The sequence below is a fragment of the Melanotaenia boesemani genome, chromosome 17 (assembly GCF_017639745.1).
Source record: "Melanotaenia boesemani isolate fMelBoe1 chromosome 17, fMelBoe1.pri, whole genome shotgun sequence".
Classification (NCBI taxonomy): Eukaryota; Metazoa; Chordata; class Actinopteri; order Atheriniformes; family Melanotaeniidae; genus Melanotaenia; species Melanotaenia boesemani.
This window is the reverse complement of record NC_055698.1, coordinates 26,073,284-26,099,149: the sequence shown is the minus strand read 5'-3', so window position 1 is coordinate 26,099,149 and position 25,866 is coordinate 26,073,284. Positions and strand designations below refer to the sequence as shown.

Genomic DNA, 25,866 nt, shown 5'->3' with positions numbered 1-25,866 from the left:
CAGGTCAACCAAGTCCGAACTGCTTAGAGCAGAGTCCTGCACGGTTCTGTTTTGCTACGCATACCTGCCCTAACCCGTTAGAATGACTCCCGAACCCGACTCGTCACCAATGTATTTATTCCATTTAAATCCGAACCAGACTGATGTTTAACCCGCGACCCGAGCCATTAACGCATCATTGCCATGCTGCACCGCTTCTTTTCCATTATTATAGCCTAAATCCGGCGGCAGAAAACTCTGCTGCGCAAATACCAGCGTAAAATAAACTTTCATATATTTTCTCTGTGTTGTTGTAGTATATTCAGATGATAAAACAACAATATAATAAAAAAGAAGACTTGGAAGGAGGAACAGCGGTGCAGTAGGCTATGGCACACGTTAACGTTAAAAAGCACACTGCTTGTTGTAAATACTTGGTTTATGCTTTAAGAGGTAAATATTTTGGTTAACATGTTGAAGAAATATCGTTGTTTCTTTTTTCATCTCTTGCTATGCTATTGAATTTGGCAACATTAACATGGAAATTCACTGCATTAGGACCGACTAGCCTACTGAATTTCTGGTAGCATGACAACACAAACTGGACTCGTTTGACCACTCTTACCCAATGTGCAACAATCACAAAACTGGGTCACTTGTTCAGCTGCCTCATTGCGGCTCATTTACGTATCAATCCACAGTCAAAGTGGTGGTGGAGGAGCCTAAGAGATGGTAATTTTCTGGAGCAAGTGCGAATGTTGAAGAAGGCGCATGTTCAAGTTGGGGGCTGCATACAGTACCTTTTGGAATGGTAATCAGAGCGTGTCGGGGAATAGCCCACCTGGAGGGGTGACGTAATCGGGATTCCTGGCGAGCAGGAAGTCGCAGCACAGCGAGTGTTGGATGTCCCCCCGCGATTAGACACATTGAAGTGGAAGAAATTATCTCCGATCCTGCGTGGGGCTTTTATCTGTCGCCCTGTCTTCTTATGGAGGTGAAATAAATAATATGAGAATAAAATAACCCTTGCTAGCTACCTCAAACACATTCTGTGTTGCTTGATCCAAATCTGATTTGTCTATGTTAATAATGCTAATATTAAAAGATTAATCAGTATGATAAATACATCCTATTGAGAATAGAGCTAGGGGCTGTGATCCAGTATTTGAAAGGTTTTATTAACCTACTAGCATTCATTTCTGAATAAAACAATTGGCAGCGCACAAGCATGTTACAATTTCACATTCCACGTCAAACGATGATTATGTATTAAGTTTTATGCATTTTTATGAATTGTGACTGGCCATCAGAGGTGCTTTGAGTGGCGCCTCTGCCGGTCAGTGTAAATTCAGATAAAATCTGACAGACTACGGGCGATGAGAAGTCTGTGAGAGAAGCGCCATCTTCTGGGTCTACCCTATATTACAAGGAATGGGTGGAGTTTGATTAAAACATCGACACTCCCAGGAGAAGGAGGGGGCCTCTCTGGCGGCTGGAAGTTGGAAGGCAGCTGGCTGGAACTGGAATGGAACTGGGCTGGTATTCGGCTGGCTTTCAGCTTGGATGGGAACTTTTAAACCGCTACTACTGTACATGTAAAAAGTAGACATTAGTTGTGGCCCATAGAAGCATCCACTAACGTCATTCTCCAGTACATCCTGCTGTTTGTAAAAGAAACGTAACACACTTCTGTTTACATTTATCAGAAGGAGGAAAGTTCTCCTCCATTGATCAGTCTGCAGTTATTCACACAATCCAGATTAAAACAACTAAGATTGAGGATTTTTCTTCTTGTTAAAATCTTCAGCTGCTACCTTCATGTGTGCCAGATAAATTAAAGATGATACTGACTGTAGATTTAGCAAGAAAAACATCACAAATCAAGCAAGTAAACAAAGTAAAGAGAGGCTGCAGTTTTCCTTGTTTTACAATAAATGAGTGGAACAAAGTTTATATGTTGTTGTTGTTGTATGGATGACTTCCACCTTCACTACTCTGTCTATATATTAGACTACAGAGGGACGATATATGTAGATTATGAGTGACACACGACATCTGAAATTTACAACAAAGAAAACTTTTCTTAATATTTTTTTGTGTCAAATTTGACAATTTAATCACTGCAAACACATTTATATCACTGAGAGATGGAAGAATTTCTCTCACAGATCCAGTTAGCGGTATCACTGTGATATGCTGTTCTCCATTTCCCTTCATAATTGTTATACACTCTGTAACGGCTGTATATGTTCTGCTCTCCATCTTCCCAGAACCTGTTGGAGAAATAAAACATCACATTCAACTGGACTGAAATTCAGGATTATTTCCACATTCAGATAAATTTCCTCTTTATAAGTTTCAGATGTTTTCTGTGTTTCTTTTCTCATCATCTTATAGAACGTACACACATGTGACAACACACAGGATTATGGGTCTGGACTGATTATAGATCATTTATGGACTCTTGATAAAGTCCAACATTGTCTCTATTTATTCATTAAATTCTGTAAAAGCTGCTCAATCCTCCAGAAATGTTTCCTCTGCTGATCTGCTTCCTGGTTTTAAGCTTGTTGGTGGTTTTATTTCTGATCAGTCTGTCCTCCTCCATGACTTTTCACTGTGAACCATCAGACACTAGAAAAACCTTTTCAGCCATTAAATGTAGTAAAATACTTTGTCAGTTGTAAACATGTTTTGTTGTAGTTTTTCAGTCGGCTTGCAGGAAGTTTTTAGTGAACAAAGTTCAAGTTGTTCATTCAAAGAGATACTTGTTGAAACAAATTAAAATTATCTCCTGATTTTTTCATATTTATCAGGAGAAAATTGTAAGATTCTACATTTTAGATTTTATGGCTCTAAACAGTGATATTAATTAACATTGTAAAGAATTTCTTACGTTTCTGTCAGTGGAGATCCGTCCACCCATTTCCATCCATGTCCTGTCCTTTGAAGACCGATCCAGAACCATGAACTCAGTTTACTGACAAATTCCTGGACAGACAAAGAAAATGTAGAATAAAACAAAACATTATTCAGTTATTATTATAACTGTGACAATATCTGAAAGAAAAACAGACTTTTTAATTCTTCCATTCTGCAAAAACCAAAAGCAAAAAAATGTTAATGAATAATTTTCAGTCTTTGTTAAAACAAATGTTAAAATTTCATTAAAACTACTGACTTTAGTTTCCTGTAGTTTCCTTTGATCAGAAAACATTTTTCACTGATTTTGTTGTTCTTGAAAATAATTTTTAATGTTTATGATTCATTCAGCAACATTTTTTCACTCATACTGATCTGGTCTTTGTTCTGGTAAATAAATCACATTTTTACTACATGTTTAACAATTATTCTTTTTTTAACAAATGTAGCAGAACTGAGTCAAAACAAAACCATAAAGTTCTGAAATATGAAAATATTTACATTTTGAAATGAGTTCATGAAGTAAATCAAGTAAATGGATCTAATTGATCAGCTGATCCTGATTTTAGGACTTGAAAACCATTTAAAGTGAAATCCATCAGGACAGGAAGCAGACTGACAAAAGATCAAGACTAAAGTACCAGATCAGTTACATCAAAGATCACACAGACATAAAAAATCAAACACACACCCACCTGTTCCTCTTTGCTGTTTATGATCACCAGATCAGCTCCTCTTTCCTGACAGGCTTTCCTGCTTTCTGACCAGTTTATAAAGTCAGTGGATTTAAAGTAACAACTGTTTCCAAATCTTATCCATCCAACAGGACAGCATTTCTCTGAATATCAAACAAGTATTTCAAAACCAGATTTTATGTTATTTATTGTTAAATCAATAATACTTTTAGGATGTTTACTCCATAAATACTTCAAGTTTCTCATTTATATATATTGGTCCTTCACAGAAATATTCATGGAGGAAAAATTAAATCAGATGTTAGTTTTAAGTTGCTGCCAACGATACATCACAGTAAATTCACATGAATTCAAAAACTAACCAGCAAATGTGAAAACGTGACTCGTATTGTAGTTCAGTGTGTTTTTATCCACTTTGTCTCAGTGAAATGTGATTTAATGCAGTGTAATGTAATGCAAATGAAGACGATGCTCTACATTTTAACATGCTCCATTAAGTTTCATTTTCAATCTTTAGTTCTTCTTAAAATGACTCCAGAAACCCACTGAAGTATGATCTGTTTCCCTGTTTCTCCTTTTCAGGAAGTATTGTCGTAGTATTCAGTCATCGTATCCAACGTAGGTTGGGTCAAGTCAGCTGGACATGGTTTAGTTTCATGAAAACATTTTGCTCTCATCCAGAAGAGCTTCTTCAGTTCTGATGGAGAAAGTTTTACTGAAGTAGTGAGTCTACAAGCTGAGGTGTCATTAATAGCAACTATTAGGCTCTTTCCGACTGTAGGAACCTTTTGCAGTTCCTATAACCTTTTCAGGAACCAGGCCGTTTTTTCGCGCATTCCGACATATAGGAACTAGGGACCAAAGCCCTCAGTTCCTATAACCATTTTAGCTCCTGCTCCGAGGCAGGGTCTGAGCGGGGTTCTATAGGAACCCTCATGACGTAGGTGTTTCGTGACTGGTAGCTACGCCCCTTGCCAGATTTCCGCATTTTGTGTCCCTGCCACATTTAAAAAACACGGTTGCACATACGGACAAAAACAACAACAGAGCATGCGATAAATGGACCAACGAGGAGGTCGAAGCTCTTCTGACCGTCTACGCCACAGAGGATTTTCAGAGAGGTTTTGAAGGTTCGCAGCGAAATATAAAAATATTCCTGACGATCAGCTCTCAGTCAGAGAACACGGGATAACGCGAAGCAGCGCACGTAGAAAACTCACACAAGACTACAAATAAATTAAGGACCACGACAACCGGAATGGGACGAACCGAACAAACAGTAAATTGGACAGCTTGTACCACCAACATGTTTACTCGGTCAACGCCGCAGCAAATGACTCCTGCGTGCGACAGGAAAAGCCAGTATGATATGCACCATATACACACATGTATACGTGATTTTTGCTCTGCTGTATTTATTATAAAAAAAAGTAAATGACTTTGTAAAGAGTCTGAAGTATTCAGTTTGTGTTTGTTAGATGTGCTTTGGCCACATCTATAAAATATTAGCTAATAAAAATATTGAGTAGTTATTAACTTATCACAGCTATGAAATATTAAATAATCCATCTTTGGTCGCTACATTTTAAGTCTTATCCCTGGGTGTAAATTACGTTAGTTTATCAACTTTACAATATGCTCCATGTCACAGAACGAAGTTTATCATGTTTAACCAACATCTGGCATCAAATACTTGTGGACACAAATTACACACCTGTAAACATTTCACCACCCTTTTTATATTTTTACCTTCATCTATGCTAAATCTGTGTGACTATGTCCTCATAATTCTAAACCATAACTCAGTCACAACCAACCCTTCAGTGATGGATTTCTCCTTCACCTTTCTACTGATGATTCCATAAAACACACAAAGCTTAATAGCAGATGATGAGATCTTTATTTTGCACATAACACACACAAAAAAAAAAAAAAAAAATGAAATGATGCATTTTCTATGGAACATTTTCTCTTTAAATGTGTACATCATGTATACATGTATGTTCTGTCTGTCGAACTTCCAGAACATGAAACTTATTATGAAGAGGTGTGTTGTGATTAGCTGGAAGGCAGCAGGTAAAGCATCCAGGCTGTTCTTCATCTCCTTCAGTATCTGCAGCAGGTGGTTGTGTCCATCCTCTCCAGTGCAGCTTCAGGTGGCCACAGATGTATTGAAATGTCTCCCTGGACATACAGAAATTCTCTATCCACTGCTCATCGGTAAAATTGAGAACAACCTTTTCCCACTAGTTATCAGCTTTGCTCCGGACCAGCCGAACGGTGAGGAGTTCAATGAGCTGCAGCAACGTCTGAAACACAGAACACGAGTTACAATAAACCCGCCGTCTGAAATATTTACTCATAAGACACGTATACAATCGGTGCGTGTTTAATAAGTTAAACTTACACGTTGTCTCCTCTGTCTGCGGCGTATCTCCTGCCGCTGGATTCTTCATCTTCTGACTTTCAGGAGGCTTCCAGCCTCGACGTGAGACACCTGATTGTATCGTCCATCAGTAACATCTCCATCAAGCAGAGCATGAACACTACGATCTCTTCGTTTTCCATATTAGCTTGCCTTGTTGTTTTGTTTTTAGCGGGTTTTGTTTTGTTGTTATGTGGTGCTAAAGTCACACGTCACTGTCGCAGACGTACGCGTCGCATCGGTCCTGCTACCGCCCCCAACTCATGTGCGAATGCAACATGAAACAGTTCCCCTGGAGAAGAGCCGTTCTTAGAACTAGGACAGTTATTAGAACTGCGTTCTTAGAACTTCTCTGTCGGAATGCGCCTATTGTCAGGAGTTTCACTTGAGGCTAAGTGGGGGTCAGTCTCTTCATTGTCTTTGGTATGGCTGAAGAGATGCTGCTGTAGGTGGGGGAGAGCTGATGTCTCAGTCCTCCTCCTCTGTTTACTGAAGCTTTTTCTACTTTGACATAGATGGCCTCTTTCACTTGCGGCTCAAACCCCTCGTCTTCTCTGTCCAAGATTTTATCACTGAGGTCCTCAAAAGTCTGTATTTTAAAATGAATGAAGGAGAAAATCTGAGTCCTGATCTGATGAGTTTCTCTCCTGTGTTGAGCATCCATCTGTTGAGTGATTGTTTTCCTCAATATAGAGCTCATTGCAGTCCTCACTGCACTGACCTGCAACACCAGGTTGCTTTTTTAAGAGTGTGGAGTCGGGTCTTTAGGATGAGTCAGTTTCTGTGTGACGGGGTGGCTGGGTTTGACAAACATGGCTATTTGCTGTTTGTTAAAAATCCTCCTGAGTTTCTCAGATGTTCCAGTCACATCACGGATGACAACACTTCCCTTTCCTTTTTCTTCTTTTCCTTTCTCCCTGTGTCGGTGGTGTTTCTGGGTCTAGTTGCAGCTTTAATAAAGGTCCAGTCCAGGTAGAAACAATCCATAAGTTCTATCATCCTAAGAGATGTTTTTTCTTTCCTCCTGGGCTTCTGCATTGGTGGGGATGTTTTCTGGCTGGTACTGAAGCGTTCTGATAACTCTGAGCTTGTGTTTAAAGGATGAGGGTTGTCCAGTCTACAGCCCCCTGTCCTCCATCATGTGGACGGTACAGTCCAGGAAAGGCAGCTGTTGTTGTTGTTCACATCTTTTCATGTGATGTTGATGTTCTTGTCCACATAGTTGATGTAATCAGTGAAAGTCTGCACTGCTTTGCTTTGACCCATGTTAGACATTGTTGGAGACCACTTTGTTTACATGCAGCCAGCCATGAAAGCAGTAGAGACGGTAAGTAGATGTCTACTACAGGACAGTAGCCTCCTCCCCAGAAACAAGCTCAACCCAGTGGTTTCACATGTTACTGCAGTAAAATCTCCCCTTATCTCCATCAGAACTGAGGACGCTCTTCCTCGATAAGAGCACAATGTTCTGAAGGAACTAAAACAGTCCAGTTGACTTGAGACAACCAACACTGGATGTCATGACCTGGATGAATGAGAATCTTCAGGCATCCAGTAATTATTCTTCTTAATTTGAACTTTTAAATCAAACCTGTTTTTCTTTTTCAGAGGCAGGTTTTTCACAATTATAACAAAGATTCTCTGATAAAAAAACATATTAAACCAGGTCCATCTTTGTTATTTCCCATCTCCATTTTCTCTTTTCTAACACAGACATTACAAATTTAATGTTCTGCAGCTTAATGATGTTCAGGATTAACAACAAAGTGAAGGGAAGTGGTCCATAAAGTTCTTCACATCTTATCAGTCATGAGCAGAAAGAAGTGGTGCTGTTTTTAGATCAACAAAGCAAGTTTTAATCAATAAAACGATCAGTTGTTTCCAAAGTGACACCAGTGAGGTTCAGTTAGTTCCTGGAGTCATGCTGCCTAAATCGTAATCTGGCTCATCCTATTTTATAAATGTTATCCTGTCAAGTTCTTCTGCTTATCTTTAAAAAGTAAAGATGGTGTTAATCATCAAATTTATAATAACTTTGTTTGTAATAACGATAAAAACAATTTTCAAGACAAGGAATCTAAATAAATTTTGTCACAAATTTCCATGGTAAAGAATAAAGACAGTTTACAAGAGAAAATCGTTCAATAAAGTTTAATTGAAATGACAGATTTGATTTAATTTCATTTGATTTTAAAATAAAAGTTAATTTAAAGGTAGATTCAGGTCACATGTTCAGAGGTGATGTTATGTGTTAGTTTTCAGTCTTCTCTCACCTTCAATCTTCTTCTTCAGCTTCTTCATTTCATCCATTAACTGGTTGTGATTTTTACTCAGGATTTCATGACGGCTCTGCAGCTGACTGAAGTTAGTTTTTGTAGCTTTAAAACAAACATAGTTAAAAATGTAAAACATGATGATATTGAGCTAAATATTATGAAGTGTGATGTAGGAGCCATAAAACATGTTTGGAGTAATGATCACTGGGTGGATGATTTGTTTTACTTGGTTGTCATGGTGATGTGCAGGGTGGGGTCATGTGGATGTGGTAGGTGACGGGATGAACTATTAAGAAGTTGTCAGACAGCCACGGGTGGTTTCACCAGAGAGAGGAGGGCTGGGTAGCTGTAATTTTTGTTGACCGCTGAGCTTAATAGCCCAAAGTGTGTATGTTAAGTCTAAATGCGTTACATTCACAATCACTTGTTAAGTTCAACAAGTTTACTGCTGCATCCTGCCCAGTGTGTTAATTCTGTCAACCATGAAAGACGATCAATAAAAGGAGAAATGCATCAGATCTAAGAGCGTTTGTTTTAGACATAAACGGTGTGTCATACAAATAGACCAAACCCATCCTTTACCTCACTAGTGACTGTGGAAGTCACTACATGTGATATTAGTGTTTGTTTATTCAGATAAAAATCTTTCTTACCTGTAAGTTTGGCCTGCAGCTTAGTTTCCATATCTATAAAACAACCATAGTTAAAAATGTAAAACATGACAATTTTGCCGTAAATATTATGAAGTGTGATATTTGTGTTTGTTTATTCAGATAAAAATCTTTCTTACCTGTAAGTTTGGCCTGCAGCTTAGTTTCCATATCTATAAAACAACCATAGTTAAAAATGTAAAACATGACAATTTTGCCGTAAATATTATGAAGTGTGATATTAGTGTTTGTTTATTCAGATAAAAATCTTTCTTACCTGTAAGATTGACCTGCAGCTGCCTGTTACTGTTGTTTGTTTCACTTATTTTCAAGAACACTGAAAAACAAACAACACAAAATCTGTTTAATTTAATTAACAGAAGAAAATAATTAATGAACATTGTTAGTAGTCATGTATTCCTCCATCACTGAGGCTGATGTATATATATATAAATGTATATAACCTGTATCTTAAATTGTTAGAACTGTTGGTTTGTTTGTAATAAAAATTAAAACAAGTCCCAAGAATCACAAAATGTCACATTATTGAATATAGACAGCTCATATTAAGAAATAAAATACAGGATTATAATTGACTTTAGTAAATTATGGTTGGAAGTCAGAACCACACTTCAGTCAGTGGATCCCAGCAGCTACAAAAACTCCTGCACTTGTGTTGACTGATTGATCGTTGGTCTTTCTGTCTGTTAACTCTGCAATATGAGCAGAGACGGACTGGCCATCTGGCATACCGGTGGACCGAGTAGTTTTTAGGCTGACACAGTTTATTTATTGGTCCAACTGGTCCATAAAACAGTAGATCTGCAGCCCAACTGACACTGGGCCAAGCTGCTTAAAGTATTTACCCCTGTTTGACATTGTATGGAAGCGTAGAGCTGTCACCACAATTATCATGTTATAATAAGTTTTATGTTTTTACAATAACACATGTTCTAACATAATCAGTTTCACATTTTTTTTACAATAAACTACCACATAAAATTTACTTTTGGTGTAAGTAATCAAGAAATTGAGTTACTTTTTGAATGAAGTAACCAATGACTGTAACTCATTACTTTTTTTCAGTAACTACCACAACACTGGTGGTGAGTAAAGACCCATTAAATCCAGTAAATCGGAGCCATACGAGACAGTTAGTGCTAAACTACAATCTCATTACAAAGTTAAAATGAAATGATGATAACAAGTCAGTAAAACAGTTTTAGCTGATTGATACTTTTGGGTGAAAATGTGTTAGAGGCAGCTTCTGTATAGATGTTTATGGACAATAAACAGAAATGAAACACTTTATAAGATTATTTATATTTATATTTATCTTTATATTTATATCCGGGTGTTTGGATTTTAGAGGTCTGGATCCGTAGAGATCTAAAAATAGGATCCGTGAGGGATGCAGTGGGGATTTGTGACAGTTACGGACAGATAGCAGCATTGGATCGCTCTGTATCTTGGTACTTTTCGTCCAGTGGTACTTTTGGTTAAACATGTCCCAGTGTGAACCATGATGTGCTAGATTCCTCCTTCTCAGCTGAACAATAAACAACAAAAAAAGATTACTAGTGACAGAAAAGCCGATCAGCTGATCACTGACAGCGTCAGGGTTCACAATAGAATAGGGAGGGGGAGATTTCATGTCTGCTCTGATGCTGACTGTTGTTGAATTCAATGACGTTAAATCAACCACAGATATAAGTAAAACATGAAAATATTAAGGTTAACATTATTAAGGTTTTTTTAATATATATAAAAAAATTGATAAATAAATTAAAAATAGATGATGTCTCACCCTGTCGTTTTTTGTTTTTTTTTGTTTTTGTTTTGTTTTCTTTTGCCAACAATAGTCGATGACTAAATTTGTTGTCAACTATTTTTATTGTCGACTATTGTCGACAACGTTGACTAATCCCTGCAGCCCTAGATAGCACAACCAATTTTTTAACATCTCAAATGGAGGCAAGCTGCTAAGTGGGAGAAATGCTGGATTCCACAAACTCTCATTAATAGACAACCTACAACAGGGTAATCCTTTTTTTCTGTTTTGTATGATAAAACCATCACTATCGCCCCCATCCTCAAGACACCAGGCAACAGTGACCACAGCAGTTCCTGCCCTATTGCCCTAACATCTGTGATGATGTAATGCTTCTAGAACAGGGGTGTCAAACTCCGGTACTCGAAGGCCAGTATCCTGCAAGTTTTCATTGTTTTCCTGATCTAACACACCTGACTGAAATTAATGGGTTATTGTGAAGAAGTTGACAAGAAACTCTTGGATCCATTTGATTTCATTCTGGTGTGTTAGATCAGTAGGATACTGGCTCTCGAGGACCGGAGTCAGTGTCACAAGACTTATTTCTATCCAGTGTTGTATAAATTTTTTTTACCAAGATCTTGTATTGATGATGGGGGAGTCCGACCACTGTGCAAGACCTTCTCCAGCACGTCCCAAATATCCTCAATGAGGTTACTTTCCGGACTCTGTGGTGGTCAGTCCATGTGTGAAAATGATGTCTCATGCTCCATGAACCACTGTTTTACAGTCTGACCCAGATGAGTCCTGGCTAGGGCTGGGCAATATATCAAGATTTTTAAATATATCGAAACTTTATCAGATGCAATATAGAAGGAGGGAATATCGTTTATAACCAAATAGCTTGTTTTGAGTTAAAAGCATATTTTCTTTTGCATTTTCCACAACTGTATTCTTATGGCTACATAGATGTTCAGTCCCAATCCCTTGAGTTCCCTTCGCATTGTGTGTGTGGAAATGTGCTTACTTTCACTATTAACCCTTTAAAGTCCATCGCTAGAAAAAATGTGGAGAAAAGTCTCATTTTCATCTGAAGTTTTTACATGGTTCTTTTACAAAATAATGAAACATATAAATAAAAGATAATTTTTTTTTTCTCACCACATTTCTTCTTCAAAGATGATGGTTCTCCACTTTCCTTCCAGTTTTTAATAATGCGTTAGATAGTTTGTAACCCAATTTTAGTAGTTTCTGCAGTGTTCTTAGATGTTTTCTCTGCTTGATGAATGTCAGTAATTTGACCTTCTTAAACAGACTAACATCTTTTCCATGACCATGAGGTGCCTTTCCACATGGTTGTTTAAGAAATGAGAAGCTGCTCGTTGCAACAATTGGGGTTAAATAACTTGTTGCCAGCTGAAAGATAATCGCCCATGCAGTAATTATCCAATAGGAGGCTCATATCTATTTGCTCATCACATTTAAAATATATCTCATATTCACCTGGACATGCCTTTACCTTTACAGCAGAGACTTGGCAGTAAAGATGAAAATAAGTTTGAAAATCCTGTTTACTTTTTTTGTTTTGTTTTATATCTTCAAGCACAACTTGGAGATGCAACATAATTTTTTTGTACTTCTATGTGCAATGACAATAAAGCTTTCTAATGATCATATTAAGAACCTGGTGAAACCATAGAATAGAAAGTAAACAACAAATACACAAAGGAAAAATACTTTGGAAAATACAACACGGTACAAGATTAACACAAGAGACACAATCTGAACAAAAGACAAAAATTATCAGATGCTTTGCAATTCAACCTGGTACAGATAGTTTGCTTCTACATACAGTTTTTACTTTGTCTCAGTCTTGACAGAGAAACAAACGTACAAAAACAAATCAATAGCTACTTTTTCAAGTCACGTGAAGTACAAATAAAGGAAGCTCAAAGAGTTTAAGAATACTTAGAATTAATGGAGAAGTGTATTTTTCCATGACAGTTGACAGTAAACAGAAGTGCTTCACACTTTTAAATTAAGCTGTGAGAAGAACATTGTTGTACTGTTGCTGTGGTTTCTTTAATACAGTGTGGTTAAATGTGTGAAGGCCTATTTTTCCACTGTGGTACTCAGACCAAGTCACCACGTCACATTCGGTTGATTATGCAGCTTATTTTTAGAAGCAGCTCATCACATTTAAAATATATTCTCATATTCACCTGAACATGCCTTTAACTTTACAGCAGAGACTTGGTAGTAAAGACAAAAATAAGCTGAAAAAATCATGTTTAATATAAAAGACCTGAATTTGATGTAACTGGCAACAAATTTTAAAAATCTTTTCATCAGGGAAGTTACATCTAAATGTTGATATCTGCTTGTAAAAAGACATTTTTTGCAAACACCAACTGTACAGAGATGTGGGGGTGTCCTTACAGTATACTGTGTCTGTTTCTATCATCTTCTTAGTCAATCAAGAGTTTTTCCTGTGGTCTTCATCGCTGTATTAATTTAAATACAGTCTCTTCTTCTCTTTTCTCTTTGAGTTGAGCTTCCTGTTGGCGTTGTCTTTTACTTTCAACTCCCTCCAGATCTGTGAGCTAGAGGACGAATGATACATTTTCCAAATATTTAACCAATCTTCATCTGCAATTTTTATGTTAAGTTCTGATTCCCATGTTTCTTTTATGTATTTTTTTTTATTAATATATTTTACGTATGATTCTGATATTGGTTTCTTTTTTTGCTTTGTTTATGATTTATTCCAGACTATTCACTTCTTTGGTGGGGTCCATCCTGATCTCTTTTCCTAAAATAGCTTCTAAGTTGCAGGTATCTGTAGAATTCATGTTTATCCAAATCAAACTTTTCTTTCATTTCTCGAAAACGCTCCAGCTGTTCATCTTTCAGTGAGACACAACATGCCATAATTCCCTTGGTTGTTCACTGTTAAGACCTTTTGTCATATTTAGTTAAAAATTGCTGTATGCTATCCACCTTAGTAAATTGGTGTCTTTCTATATCTTATAACTCTTAATTATACTGAACCACTGCCTCAATGTAAACGTTGGGTTTGGATCTATTTGTTTTTTTTTTATTTTCATCTCTTATAATACTCCATATTGGCCTTTCTCTGCATTTTGTTGCCATTTCCTTCCATTTTGCTGTATAATCTGGTTTACACCAACCTACGGTATATCTCAGTTGAGCTGCATAAAAGTAATCTTTAAGATATGGGCGTCCCATTCCTCCTCTGTCCTTTGGCAGCTGGAGAGTTTCCTTTTTTATTCTAGGCTTTTTACCTTCCCAAACAAACCTTGATATTATTCTATTCCAGCTCGTAATTTGGGACTGGATGACTCCACTGGTAGGGAATTTGGTTATTTTTGTTTCTTACTGATATTTACTTTATATCCTGATAGCTGTTTGTATGTTTGGAAAAGTTTCATCAATATAGGTAGTGATTCATTTGGATGTCTGATGTAGGTTATGACATCATCTGCAACAAGTTATATTTTTTCTTTTATGCCATTCACCATCACTCCTCTGATCTCTTGGTCCTGTCTAACAACCTGCGTGAGAGGCTCTATAAAGAGAGCAATCAGAGTGGGTGATAGATGGTATTCTTGGCTTGTCGATCTCTGTAGTCTAATGTTGTCTGTCAAACTTCTACTGATTTTTACTCCAGCGGTTGGGTCTGAATTGTGTCTTTACACACTGTATTGATTTAATATTATAATCAAATAGGTTCAATACTTTGTACAGAATTTTCCAGTTAACACATTAAAAAGCGTTTACAGCGTTTATACTTAACACTGTGCTCTTTTTGTCTTTTGTTGCTTGATCTCTCGCCTGTAATGTTCTTCTAATATTATCATGCGTCTGACGTCCTCTGATACATCCTGTTTGATCTTCTATTATTTCTGATATAAAAGAGTTTAATCGTTTAGAGATTATTTCTGTATATATTTTGTAGTCCACATTAAATGTAGAAATGGGCCAAACTACAGTGACTTGCATCCTTCCCACTGTCGCTGATGTGCCGTCATCACCAGACAGATCGACTCTCTTTCATATCTTCTCCAGCTCCCCTGACGCTGTGATACGTTTTTACTCCATCGCTCCAGTGTATCCATATCCTTGTCAGCGGTATCTGGAAACTTATCCCCTTTTCCTAGTTAGTTTGTGTCATAACTCTTGAGGTCTTTTGTGTCTTTGCTAATTGAAGCTTGACCTATACACAGTGTCTTGTTGTGGCCTTGGGCCCATCTCCTCGGCTGTGTCTTCCTCAAGTTCGCTAGCTTTATATTTGGTGGCTTTTTAGCTTTGTCTTGCTTCTGGTTAGCTGTCTTACTTCTCTGTTTAGTTCCTTCACCCATATCCTTGCTCTTGGCTGTTGAATTAAGTATTTAGTTTCAACCGACTTCAAGGTTAACTAAGCAACTGCTATTTCCGCCATCTTCCCAGTCCAAAAAGACATTTTTAACCACAGCTGTTCCTGCTGGGACACATCAGTCTGTACATAAACAACTGCTGTGCACAGATGCTAAGATCAACATTCTCTGCTCTCCCCAGACCTGGAGTATCTAACTGTAAAGTGTTGCCCTTTCTATCTACTGAGAAAATACACAGCTGTTCTGATTACCAGTGTTTATGTAACCCCTCAGATTAACACTGTCATAGCTTTGGGCTATTTGCTAACTGCTACTAGTAACAATGGAGTGTTTGCAAACATGGTCTTTGTAATAGTTGGTGATTTCTACCAAGGATTTTTTTTTTTTCACCCAGCCTTAAACGGTAGGTTGTGACAACCTTCAGCTTCCTGTGCACACAATTCTTAGGGGACTTCACATGGACCCACAACACAATGTTTGATCACAAAGGCAAGGCAGCATCTATTCTTCCTGTTATACTTGCTCAGTAAAATTAACTTGCAACAACACCTGCTGTTGTCCTTTTATCACTGCTCTGTTGAGAGTGTGTTATCTTATAGCATACTAGTGTAGTAGAACAGCAGCTCCACAGCAGACAACAAGCCCAGAGTGATCAAAACAACACAAAGGATAACAAATGAACACCGGTCTGCGTAACTGGGCAGCCAAAACCAAAAATAGTTGTTATCCCAAAGCTAACAACACACTGAACACAGACCTGAAATTACAATGACAGTGACTGACTTAACAACAATTACTGTCATTTAAATTTGGTTTTGAGGTGTTGCATTTTATCTTACTGTATATGGACAGAGTGATGATCCCAGCTAACATCACCAAACACAGCACGGCACCTCCGACAAGCCCTCTATGGACTGTAGGATGCTTTGGAGTCTGTGGTGCTACAAACAAAGATCACAGATTAAAGCAAACAATGGGTTCATACTTTCCTCCACCATGTTTGAGTTATATTTTTTTAACATCGTGTCATTTATTTACCTGCATCCTGTGACTGAAAATTAGTCCGATTATCCACAACATCGCCTACAGTCTCATAGATGCTCATCTCCCTCTCTTCCCATTCTTCTCCGCCTTCTCGCTCCTTTCTGGTGTATCTCACCTTTTTTGACAAATCTGGTTTGGCATAAATATCTGAGGACATTGTGGAACAACTGAGACAGCTGAACAGATGCTGCACTTGCTGTGTGTTTCGTGTTGATGCTCTTATTTGTTCTTCTACCACACGCAACACTGACTGGCAGATACGCCCCTTTAAATTTAAGGAAGTTAACACCAATACTATTAGTGCAGCCATTGTTTCCTGTTCACACTTCAGTCTGATATTAGTAGACAACCTTTGAGGATGTGGCTAAAACTTAAGCAGCAGGCTTGTGTGTGTGTGTGTGTGTGTGTGTGTGTGTGTGCTGGTTATGCATAAACCCCTCATATGCTTAATTTTTTGGGTTTTCTTTTCAATAAAGGTTTTTGTGAAACCATTTACAAATAAACACATCAGTGTTTGTTGGGAAAGAAAAACAGATTTTGCTTATTTCTTCTTAGCTGCTGCTATGTTCATGCTGAGAAGTGGCACACACGAACACACCAGCACATGTATATAAACCAGATTAGCAACTTGCACAAATTGGGAAATTTCACTTTGTCTCATTCTTTTTTTTTTTTCTATCACTTAAACGAAGTGAAAGTGTTTTTAATCCACGTTCTGCTTTTTCTCATAGGAGCACTGGAAAACAAAACGTTAACCTCAAAACTATGTTTTTCTGTGTTCTTTCATTTACACACTGATTTATCATTTTGCACATTTCTGGACCTGAAACACTAAAGTCTGAAAAAACACATTTGACAAGTTTACTTTCCCCCACTTAAAGATTTTTTAGTTTTTTGCAAATTTCATCAAAGTTTTTAAACTTGCAACCTTTCAAAGCATCATCTGCTAACGTCTGATATATAAAATGCTAATTTTGGTTGATATGTATGGTTTTCACACATGTGCCACATTGACAAGATATGAAGTGGTTTTAGTACATTTTTACCACCGTATTACAACTTTCCAAGCAGATTTTACACCCTTTTGCTTCTACCGTCAGTCCAAGTTTGGCTTTGTAAGAAAAGAATAATTAAATCCTGCCATCTGTTGCATTTCTTTGCCTCTATATGTTTACATCAGGAAAAACTGCAGTTTTAGCCTCTGCTCCTCTGAGAGCCAACATATGTTATTTTCCCTGATAGGAGCCTTTAGTGACAACATTCAGTTCTTTTTCTTATGATTGGCTTTATTAGATGGTTTTCATTAAGAATAGAAATAATTGACCATTTAAATAAAAAGAAACAAAAACTAGTTGGCAAAGATTCAGATCCAAAATTTATACTTAAACGGTACATGTTGGGCTACATGTTTATAAGAAACCTAATGCGACCATGCCTGTGTGCTCCAAACAGCCAGAAAGCTTCAGAATCCCTCCTTTCTGGACTGAGGTGTCGATGTAGAAGTTTTTCAGGAAGAATTCTGTCAGTTGCTTGGCAACAATGCTAAAGATCTTCCCTTCAACACTCAGCAGTGAGATGGTTCAGAACTGTTGATGTTCTGAGACCTTTCCTCCTTTGGGATCCACACACCCTCTGCCTGTCTCCACTGGTCTGCTACGTTGCCCCTCCTCCAGATCACCTTCAGGATCTTCCTGAGCCTATGAAGTAATTCTCATCTCCCTGTGACAATTCTTATATACCTCGTAAGGTACTCCACTAGGCCCAGGAGCAGAGCTTGTGCTTGCCCTCTTGACTATCTCCTGGATCTCTCTCCAACTGGACTCCTTCCAATCAAAATCCAGCATTGGTGCAGGTGGATCAATCAAGGACCTACAGGGACCCAGCTCTTGCTCTCTACGTACATCACTGTAGGTTGCTGAGGTGCTGATCGACCTCAGCTTTGGAGCAGGCAAGTTGACCATTGCACTTCTGCCCTAGCAGCTGTTTTGTGAACCCAAATGCATTTGCTAGGAAAGCAGCGTACTTCCTGGATCTCTGCTTCCTCCTTCTCCTATGCCACTCAGCCCTCCTCAGGATCATCAGCCTCTTGCGGATTATGGTGCATATCTCTGCCAAACGGTTCCCACTCCTCTTCACCTCCCGCCTTGAACTGCTGCCTGTCAGGATTTTACTAGCTCTGTGACTCATAGTGTCGGGTGGCTTTGCTGTACGCCTCTCCTCTAACCTAAACCTCTCTGTGGCTAGGTCGATGATGATCATAGTCATCGTTTTGAGGCGGCGATCAACTTCCCTGTTGGTGGTTGCTTCCAGAATGGTGTCGGCATCTTCATCGAACTGGAGATACTCCTTTTCCTTATTAGCTTGGGGCCACTTCATTCAACGGTGTTCTGATGTCGTGTGTGCATCTGCTGCCTGCAACACCTGGAGACTCCAGACACTGTGGGGTGACTCTGGGCCAGGCTCCTCCTGCATCTCACCAGGCGTAGTTCCTGCATGCTGTGACACTAGAACCTTCTGATATTTCCATCTTAAATTTAATTCTATTGTCAACTTTAATCTTGTTCTGTACCTACCTGTGATTTTTACTTAGTATTTTAGAACTGATCTGTAATTGAATGCTGTTGAATGCTATGTTTTTCCCTCTATTATTAACATGTAGAACATTGTGGTACTATTAGTAGATGTCTGATATGCTAACAGAAGTACATATTGTACCACCTGCTTCTTCTACAGGGCACTTTTATCTTTGGCATGGTCATAATGAAAGAAATCCCAAATAGGACTCTCCTCGCTTACTCCTAACTTTCTCCGTAGCATCACGCTAGCCGGCACGGGCGAACACGCTGTTGACACGGGATGTCACGGACCTTCAGGTGCCGTACGGCGCAGACACCTGGCGTGAATCCGGCAGAGCGAAGTAAACAGATTTCATATACACCCCGAGGCCTTATGTATGAAATAAATTTACAAAAAAAAAACGAAAACAGTCTAACCCAGGGATCTCAAACTTTGCTCCTCAAGGGCCACTGTCCTGCAAGTTTTAGATGTTTCTCTGCTCCAACAAATGAAATGGATCCAACATATTTGTGTATTAAAGCTCCCTGCACCTTCATCTGGCTTCCACCTGTCTGCTCTGTCCTGCATTTGTTTCCTCCCCAAAACATGAATTGTAACAATGACTTTGCTTCATAAATGCGACTGTACGGATAAAAGCCAACCCAAAATGTTTAGTTTTTAGTTTAACAGCAGTGGATATATATACACATGGTGAAAAATGATCAGAGGCTTCTGTCAAGTTTCAGTTCATTTTGATTAGAATTTTACATGAGAAGCATGAAACATGATGTTCATACTTGTGTCTTCACTTCTTTAAAAGAATAATCAGCAACGTTTGAGCTGCTTGCTGTCGCATTCAGGGACATCTGAAATGCAATCAAATGATTTAAAGAGAAAATTAAAAGTTGTATTTCTGTATTTCTAATTAATCAAACATCTTTGCAATTTTACTAAAATGTTTTCTCACTGAAACATAATCATGGCCTTGGATAATTAACCAGTGCAATAAAATCTGTCTAACAACATAAAGTAGAAACTGACACACACGTTGGAAAAATAAGTTTCATTTGATTGAAAAACATCCTAAATCATGAAAACAGGCATTTATTTGAAAGCTGTTTCGATCTCAGTGCAAGTTTCACCAGTCATGCCTTCAGTCCACATTTCACAGGGTTCATGAAAACAGTGAATCCCACTGACGTTCTGATAGAAGCTAAACAAGCACTGCAAGGTCTGTGAGGTTGCAGAAGTAGAGGCTTAAGATATAGGATTTAATTTCAGGTTTAGCAATGCAACATACACAACATGTCTAGAATGAGTAAAAAGGATCAAATACTGATAAGAAATAAAAACATTTAACAAAAAGTAAGATTGTTTTGTAACTGGGGGACTTTTAGAAACGTCCACATATTAGTGCCTGGATGAAAAGTTGAACTTTTTTTTTCTATATCATCCAACATAATATGTTGTTTTTCAGTGTTTAGTTAAATTTGTAGAACACAAATTCTCATTTGTCCAGAGCTCAGTATCTTTACTTTTTCCATCTCAGTATAAAAACACAATCCTTACAATTGTATTACATGTAAAAAGTAGACATTAGTTGTGGCCCATAGAAGCATCCACTAACGTCATTCTCCAGTACATCCTGCTGTTTGCAAAAGAAACGTAACACATTTCTGTTTACATTTATCAGAAGGAGGAAAGTTCTCCTCCATTGATCAGTCTGCAGTTATTCACACAATCCAGATTAAAACAACTAAGATTGAGGATTTTTCTTCTTGTTAAAATCTTCAGCTGCTACCTTCATGTGTGCCAGATAAATTAAAGATGATACTGACTGTAGATTTAGCAAGAAAAACATCATAAATCAAGCAAGTAAACAAAGTAAAGAGAGGCTGCAGTTTTCCTTGTTTTACAATAAATGAGTGGAACAAAGTTTATATGTTGTTGTTGTTGTATGGATGACTTCCACCTTCACTACTCTGTCTATATATTAGACTACAGAGGGACGATATATGTAGATTATGAGTGACACACGACATCTGAAATTTACAACAAAGGAAACTTTTCTTAATACTTTTGGGGGTCAAATTTGACAGTTTAATAACTGCACATCCATTTATATCACTGAGAGACTGAAGTTTTTTTCTCACAGATCTAGCAAGAGATATAACTGGAATATGCTGTTTCCCATTTCCCTTGATAATTGTAGCACACTGTGTAACTGCCGTATCTGTTCTGCCCTCCAACTTTCCAGAACCTGTTGGACAAATAAAACATCACATTCAACTGGACTGAAATTCAGGATTATTTCCACATTCAGATAAATTTCCTCTTTATAAGTTTCAGATGTTTTCTGTGTTTCTTTTCTCATCATCTTATAGAACGTACACACATGTGACAACACACAGGATTATGGGTCTGGACTGATTATAGATCATTTATGGACTCTTGATAAAGTCCAACTGTGATGTTACATGTTTAATGTAGGTGAAATGTTGAACACTACCCAGTGGCAGTGTGGAAGCAGACAGCTCATTTCAGTTTGCTGTTTCTCTATTGCTCAGCTTGGGTCACATGGTTAGTCTTAGGTGAGACCTGCCATTTTGAACCAAGGTCTGGCATAGCAGGAGGCTTCAGTTGAGCCTCTGCTGAATCATGTGCAATCTGCCTGTGTTGAGCCTCAGAGAAGCTTTGTTTGTAAGTATATTTGTCATATTTAATATTGGGAATAGATAAAGATGTATATTTTGTCCCTATTTGGTATGCATTAGAATTTATAATGGCTTTCTGCTTTCACATATAAAAATTGAATAAGCAAGTGATAATGTTACAGATAATTGTGCAGTAAAGATTTCTTTTGTTTGTTGTAGTTTCACAAGAAGAAAATGTAAGCACGAAGAATGTGGAAAAGCATGTAAAGAAAAAAGAATGGATGTAAAGGACAAGTAAAACTATTGAACTTTACTTCAGCGTCTCAATCATCATTCAGCTCTGGAGTGCCTAGTACACCTGCTTACCCTTGTTTAGCTGTCTGTCACTGCGTGGAGAGCTACGCACGCAGGGGACAGAACACCAACATTGTCTCTATTTATTCATTAAATTCTGTAAAAGCTGCTCAATCCTCCAGAAATGTTTCCTCTGCTGATCTGCTTACTGGTTTTAAGCTTGTTAGTGGTTTTATTTCTGATCAGTCTGTCCTCCTCCATGACTTTTCACTGTGAACCATCAGACACTAGAAAAACCTTTTCAGTCATGAAATGTAGTAAAATACTTTGTCAGTTGTAAACATGTTTTGTTGTAGTTTTTCAGTCGGCTTGCAGGAAGTTTTTAGTGAACAAAGTTCAAGTTGTTCATTCAGAGAGATACTTGTTGAAACAAATTAAAATTATCTCCTGATTTTTCATATTTATCAGGAGAAAATTGTTAGATTCTCAGTTTAGATTTTAGAGCGATTTCAGAATTTCTTACGTTTCTGTCAGTGGAGATCCGTCCAACCATTTCCATCCTTGTCCTGTCCATTCAAGACCGATCCAGAACCATGAACTCAGTTTGCTAAGAAATTCCTTGACAGACAAGAAAAGGTAGAATAACAAAAAGGCATCATTATTCTACTCGTCTGTTGTAGTAACATAACTGTAAAAATATCTAAAGAAAAACAAACATTTTAATTCTTCCATTCTGCAAAAACCAAAAGCAACAAAGTGTTAATGAATAATTTTCAGTCTTTGTTAAAACAAATGTTAAAATTTCATTAAAACTACTGACTTTAGTTTCCTGTAGTTTCCTTTGATCAGAAAACATTTTCACTGATTTCTTGAAAATAATTTTCAATCTGTTTATGATTCATTCAGCAACATTTTTTCAGTAGACTGAAGGTCTAGAAGTGATGCAACGCTAATAAAACACACAAAAGGTGGATTTCCTTTTATTTATTTATTCTTACACAAAGCTTTTTTTTTTACTTGTTGTCCCGATTTCTGTCCAGATGGTCTTTATTTCCTTGGCCACATTGTTAATAGCGGTAATCGTGTCCGTCTGCACCTGCAGGACCTCCTCGGAGAACACGGCTGCACTTTTCTCCAAAATGATTTACTGTGGACTGTAGCGTCTTGCCTAAGGCCCCAAGTGGAAGGTGTTACTGTTCACTCCTGTGGGATTCAAACTTTGATCTCTCGCATGGCAGGCGGTTGCTCTACCGACTGAGATATCCAGCCACACATCCGATAACTCAGGTGTGTCTTCTGACACTTGGATGACAGCGTCTGCCACCTGCTGCCACTATTCTGCCTTTCTGACACTAGCATTGCCTACACCGTGCCCACCAGTTAAACATTTTTAAGTTTGTCAACATGGTCCTTCAGGATCTCTGTCTCACATGCCAAAAAAATACCCTTCTTCCCTCTTTTTCCCTCCACCATGCAAACGATGTGATGGATATGTATCCTGACATTCACCTGACCATTTATAGCCACCATGTGGGCGTTGGAAGGTGTTCCCTCACGTGCGCCCGCTTTCGTGTTGATTCTGGTTTATAAACGGAAACAGGTGTAGCAGTGCACCGCATTTCCTTTTTGCACCGCAGACGCCACCTGTAGTTTGCTTTGTTACGCACAGCTTGATAAATGAGGCCCCTGGTCTTTGTTCTGGTAAATAAATCACATTTTTACATGTTTCTAAATTATTCTCTTTTTTTAACAAATGTAGCAGAACTGAGTCAAAACAAAACCATAAAGTACTGAAATGTGAAAATATTTACATTTTGAAATGAGTTCATGATGTAAATCAAGTAAATGGATCTAATTGATCAGCTGATCCTGATTTTAGGACTTGAAAACCATTTAAAGTGAAATCCATCAGGACAGGAAGCAGACTGACAAAAGATCAAGACTAAAGTACCAGATCAGTTACATCAAAGATCACACAGACATAAAAAATCAAACACACACCCACCTGTTCCTCTTTGCTGTTTATGATCACCAGATCAGCTCCTCTTTCCTGACAGTAGTTCCTGCTTTCTGTCCAGGTTTTCCTCTCAGTAGATATAAAGTAACAACTGTGTCCAAATCTTATCCATCCATCAGAACAGCAGCTCTCTGAATATCAAACAAGTATTTCAAAAGGAGATTTTATGTTATTTAATGTCAAATCAATAATACTTTCAGGATGTTTAATCCATAAATACCCCAAGTTCCTCATTTATATATATTGGTCCTGGTTAAAGAAAACCTTTAAAAATGCTACACAATATTAATTAAGCAGGTACTGAATGTTCCCACTTTCCTAATTAACCAGGCACTGTGCCACACTAATTTCTTATACTTTAGGTTTTCTTCCACATGTGTTCTTTGACCAAGATCACAGATGACAGGCAACTTCTCTCAAGGTTACAAAGTTCATTAATAACAATCGATATGGGGAATGTGCAGTACATGGGTTCTTCCAAGTTTTCCTTATCACTGGTTACAGAGAAGGGTGTTCTGCTGTTCAGAACCCAGATCCCAACCCCTGCTAAACTCCAGGACCCCTTTTCTAAAGCTAGACATTGATTGGATACTATGGGTAACATAGTCAGCTGTGATTGGCAGGTATCATCTTTGCCTCTGCTCCGTCTGGTATTGGTTTCCTGTTTTCTGCAACTTCTGCAAATCAGAGACACATACAGAGATGCAAAGTGCAGACTTTCTGTTTCAAGTCTGTTCATTTTTAGAAATTTGCAAGCGTTGTTCAAAACCCCAAGTCACTCTCACTTCTCTTTAATCTTGTGACCGTTTGATGCACTGTTCAAGTAGACCAGAACAATGCTGCAATTAGATGTTTAAGGTCATACACATGTTATACATTCCAAGACAAATTAAAATAATATCTAACATTATTTACAGAAATATTCATACAGGAAAAATTAAATCAGATGTTAGTTTTAAGTTGCTGCCAACGATACATCACAGTAAATTCACATGAATTCAAAAACTAACCAGCAAATGTGAAAACGTGACTCGTATTGTAGTTCAGTGTGTTTTTATCCACTTTGTCTCAGTGAAATGTGATTTAATGCAGTGTAATGTAATACAAATGAAGACGATGCTCTACATTTTAACATGAGGCTAAGTGGGGGTCAGTCTCTTCATTGTCTTTGGTATGGCTGAAGAGATGCTGCTGTAGGTGGGGGAGAGCCGATGTCTCAGTCCTCCTCCTCTGTTTACTGAAGTTTTTTCTACTTTGACATAGATGGCCTCTTTCACTTGCTGCTCAAACCACTCGTCTTCTCTGTCCAAGATTTTATCACTGAGGTCCTCAAAAGTCTGTATTTTAAAATGAATGAAGGAGAAAATCTGAGTCCTGATCTGATGAGTTTCTCTCCTGTGTTGAGCATCCATCTGTTGAGTGATTGTTTTCCTCAATATAGAGCTCATTGCAGTCCTCACTGCACTGACCTGCAACACCAGGTTGCTTTTTTAAGAGTGTGGAGTCGGGTCTTTAGGATGAGTCAGTTTCTGTGTGACGGGGTGGCTGGGTTTGACAAACATGGCTATCTGCTGTTTTAAAAATGTAAAACATGACAATATTGAGGTAAATATTACAAAGTGTAATATTGGTGTTTGTTTATTCAGATAAAAATCTTTCTTACCTGCAAGATTGGCCTTCAGCTGACTGCTACTGTTGCTTAGTTCACCTATTTTCAAAGATACTGAAAAACAAACGACACAAAAACAGTTTAATTTAATTAACAGAAGAAAGTTAATTAATGAACATTGTTAGTGGACATGTATTCCTCCATCACTGAGACTGATGTAATAGACATCATAATGCATGTTTATACCCTGTAGCCTAAATCGTTGGAACTGTTGGTTTGTTTGTAACAAAAATTAATTCCCAAGAGGAGGAATCTAAATATATTTGGTCACAAAATGTCACATTATTGAATATAGACAGGTCATATTAAGAAACAAAATACGGGATCATAATGGACTTCAGTCAAATATGGTTGGACACACATGGATACATGGTCCATACATGGCCGACGGTCTATAAAACGTAGTAGATTGGTGGCCCAACTGACACTGGGCCAGGCTACTTAAATTTTTAAACACCACCCGTTTCACAGTGTATGGAAGTGTAGAGCTGTCACCCAAATAGAAGAAAAAATAAAA

At 37.9% G+C, this 25,866-nt stretch overlaps 1 protein-coding gene across 1 annotated transcript in view; it reads right to left on the bottom strand.

Moving 5' to 3' along the window:
- LOC121656682 (C-type lectin domain family 4 member F-like) overlaps window positions 1–25,866 on the bottom strand; it is a 781,688-nt gene that overhangs the window by 33,424 nt on the left and 722,398 nt on the right. The window contains exon 22 of the mRNA XM_042011801.1: window positions 8,295–8,399. Within this exon, the coding sequence (XP_041867735.1) occupies window positions 8,295–8,399 (105 nt within the window). The remainder of the gene's footprint in view (window positions 1–8,294; window positions 8,400–25,866) is intronic.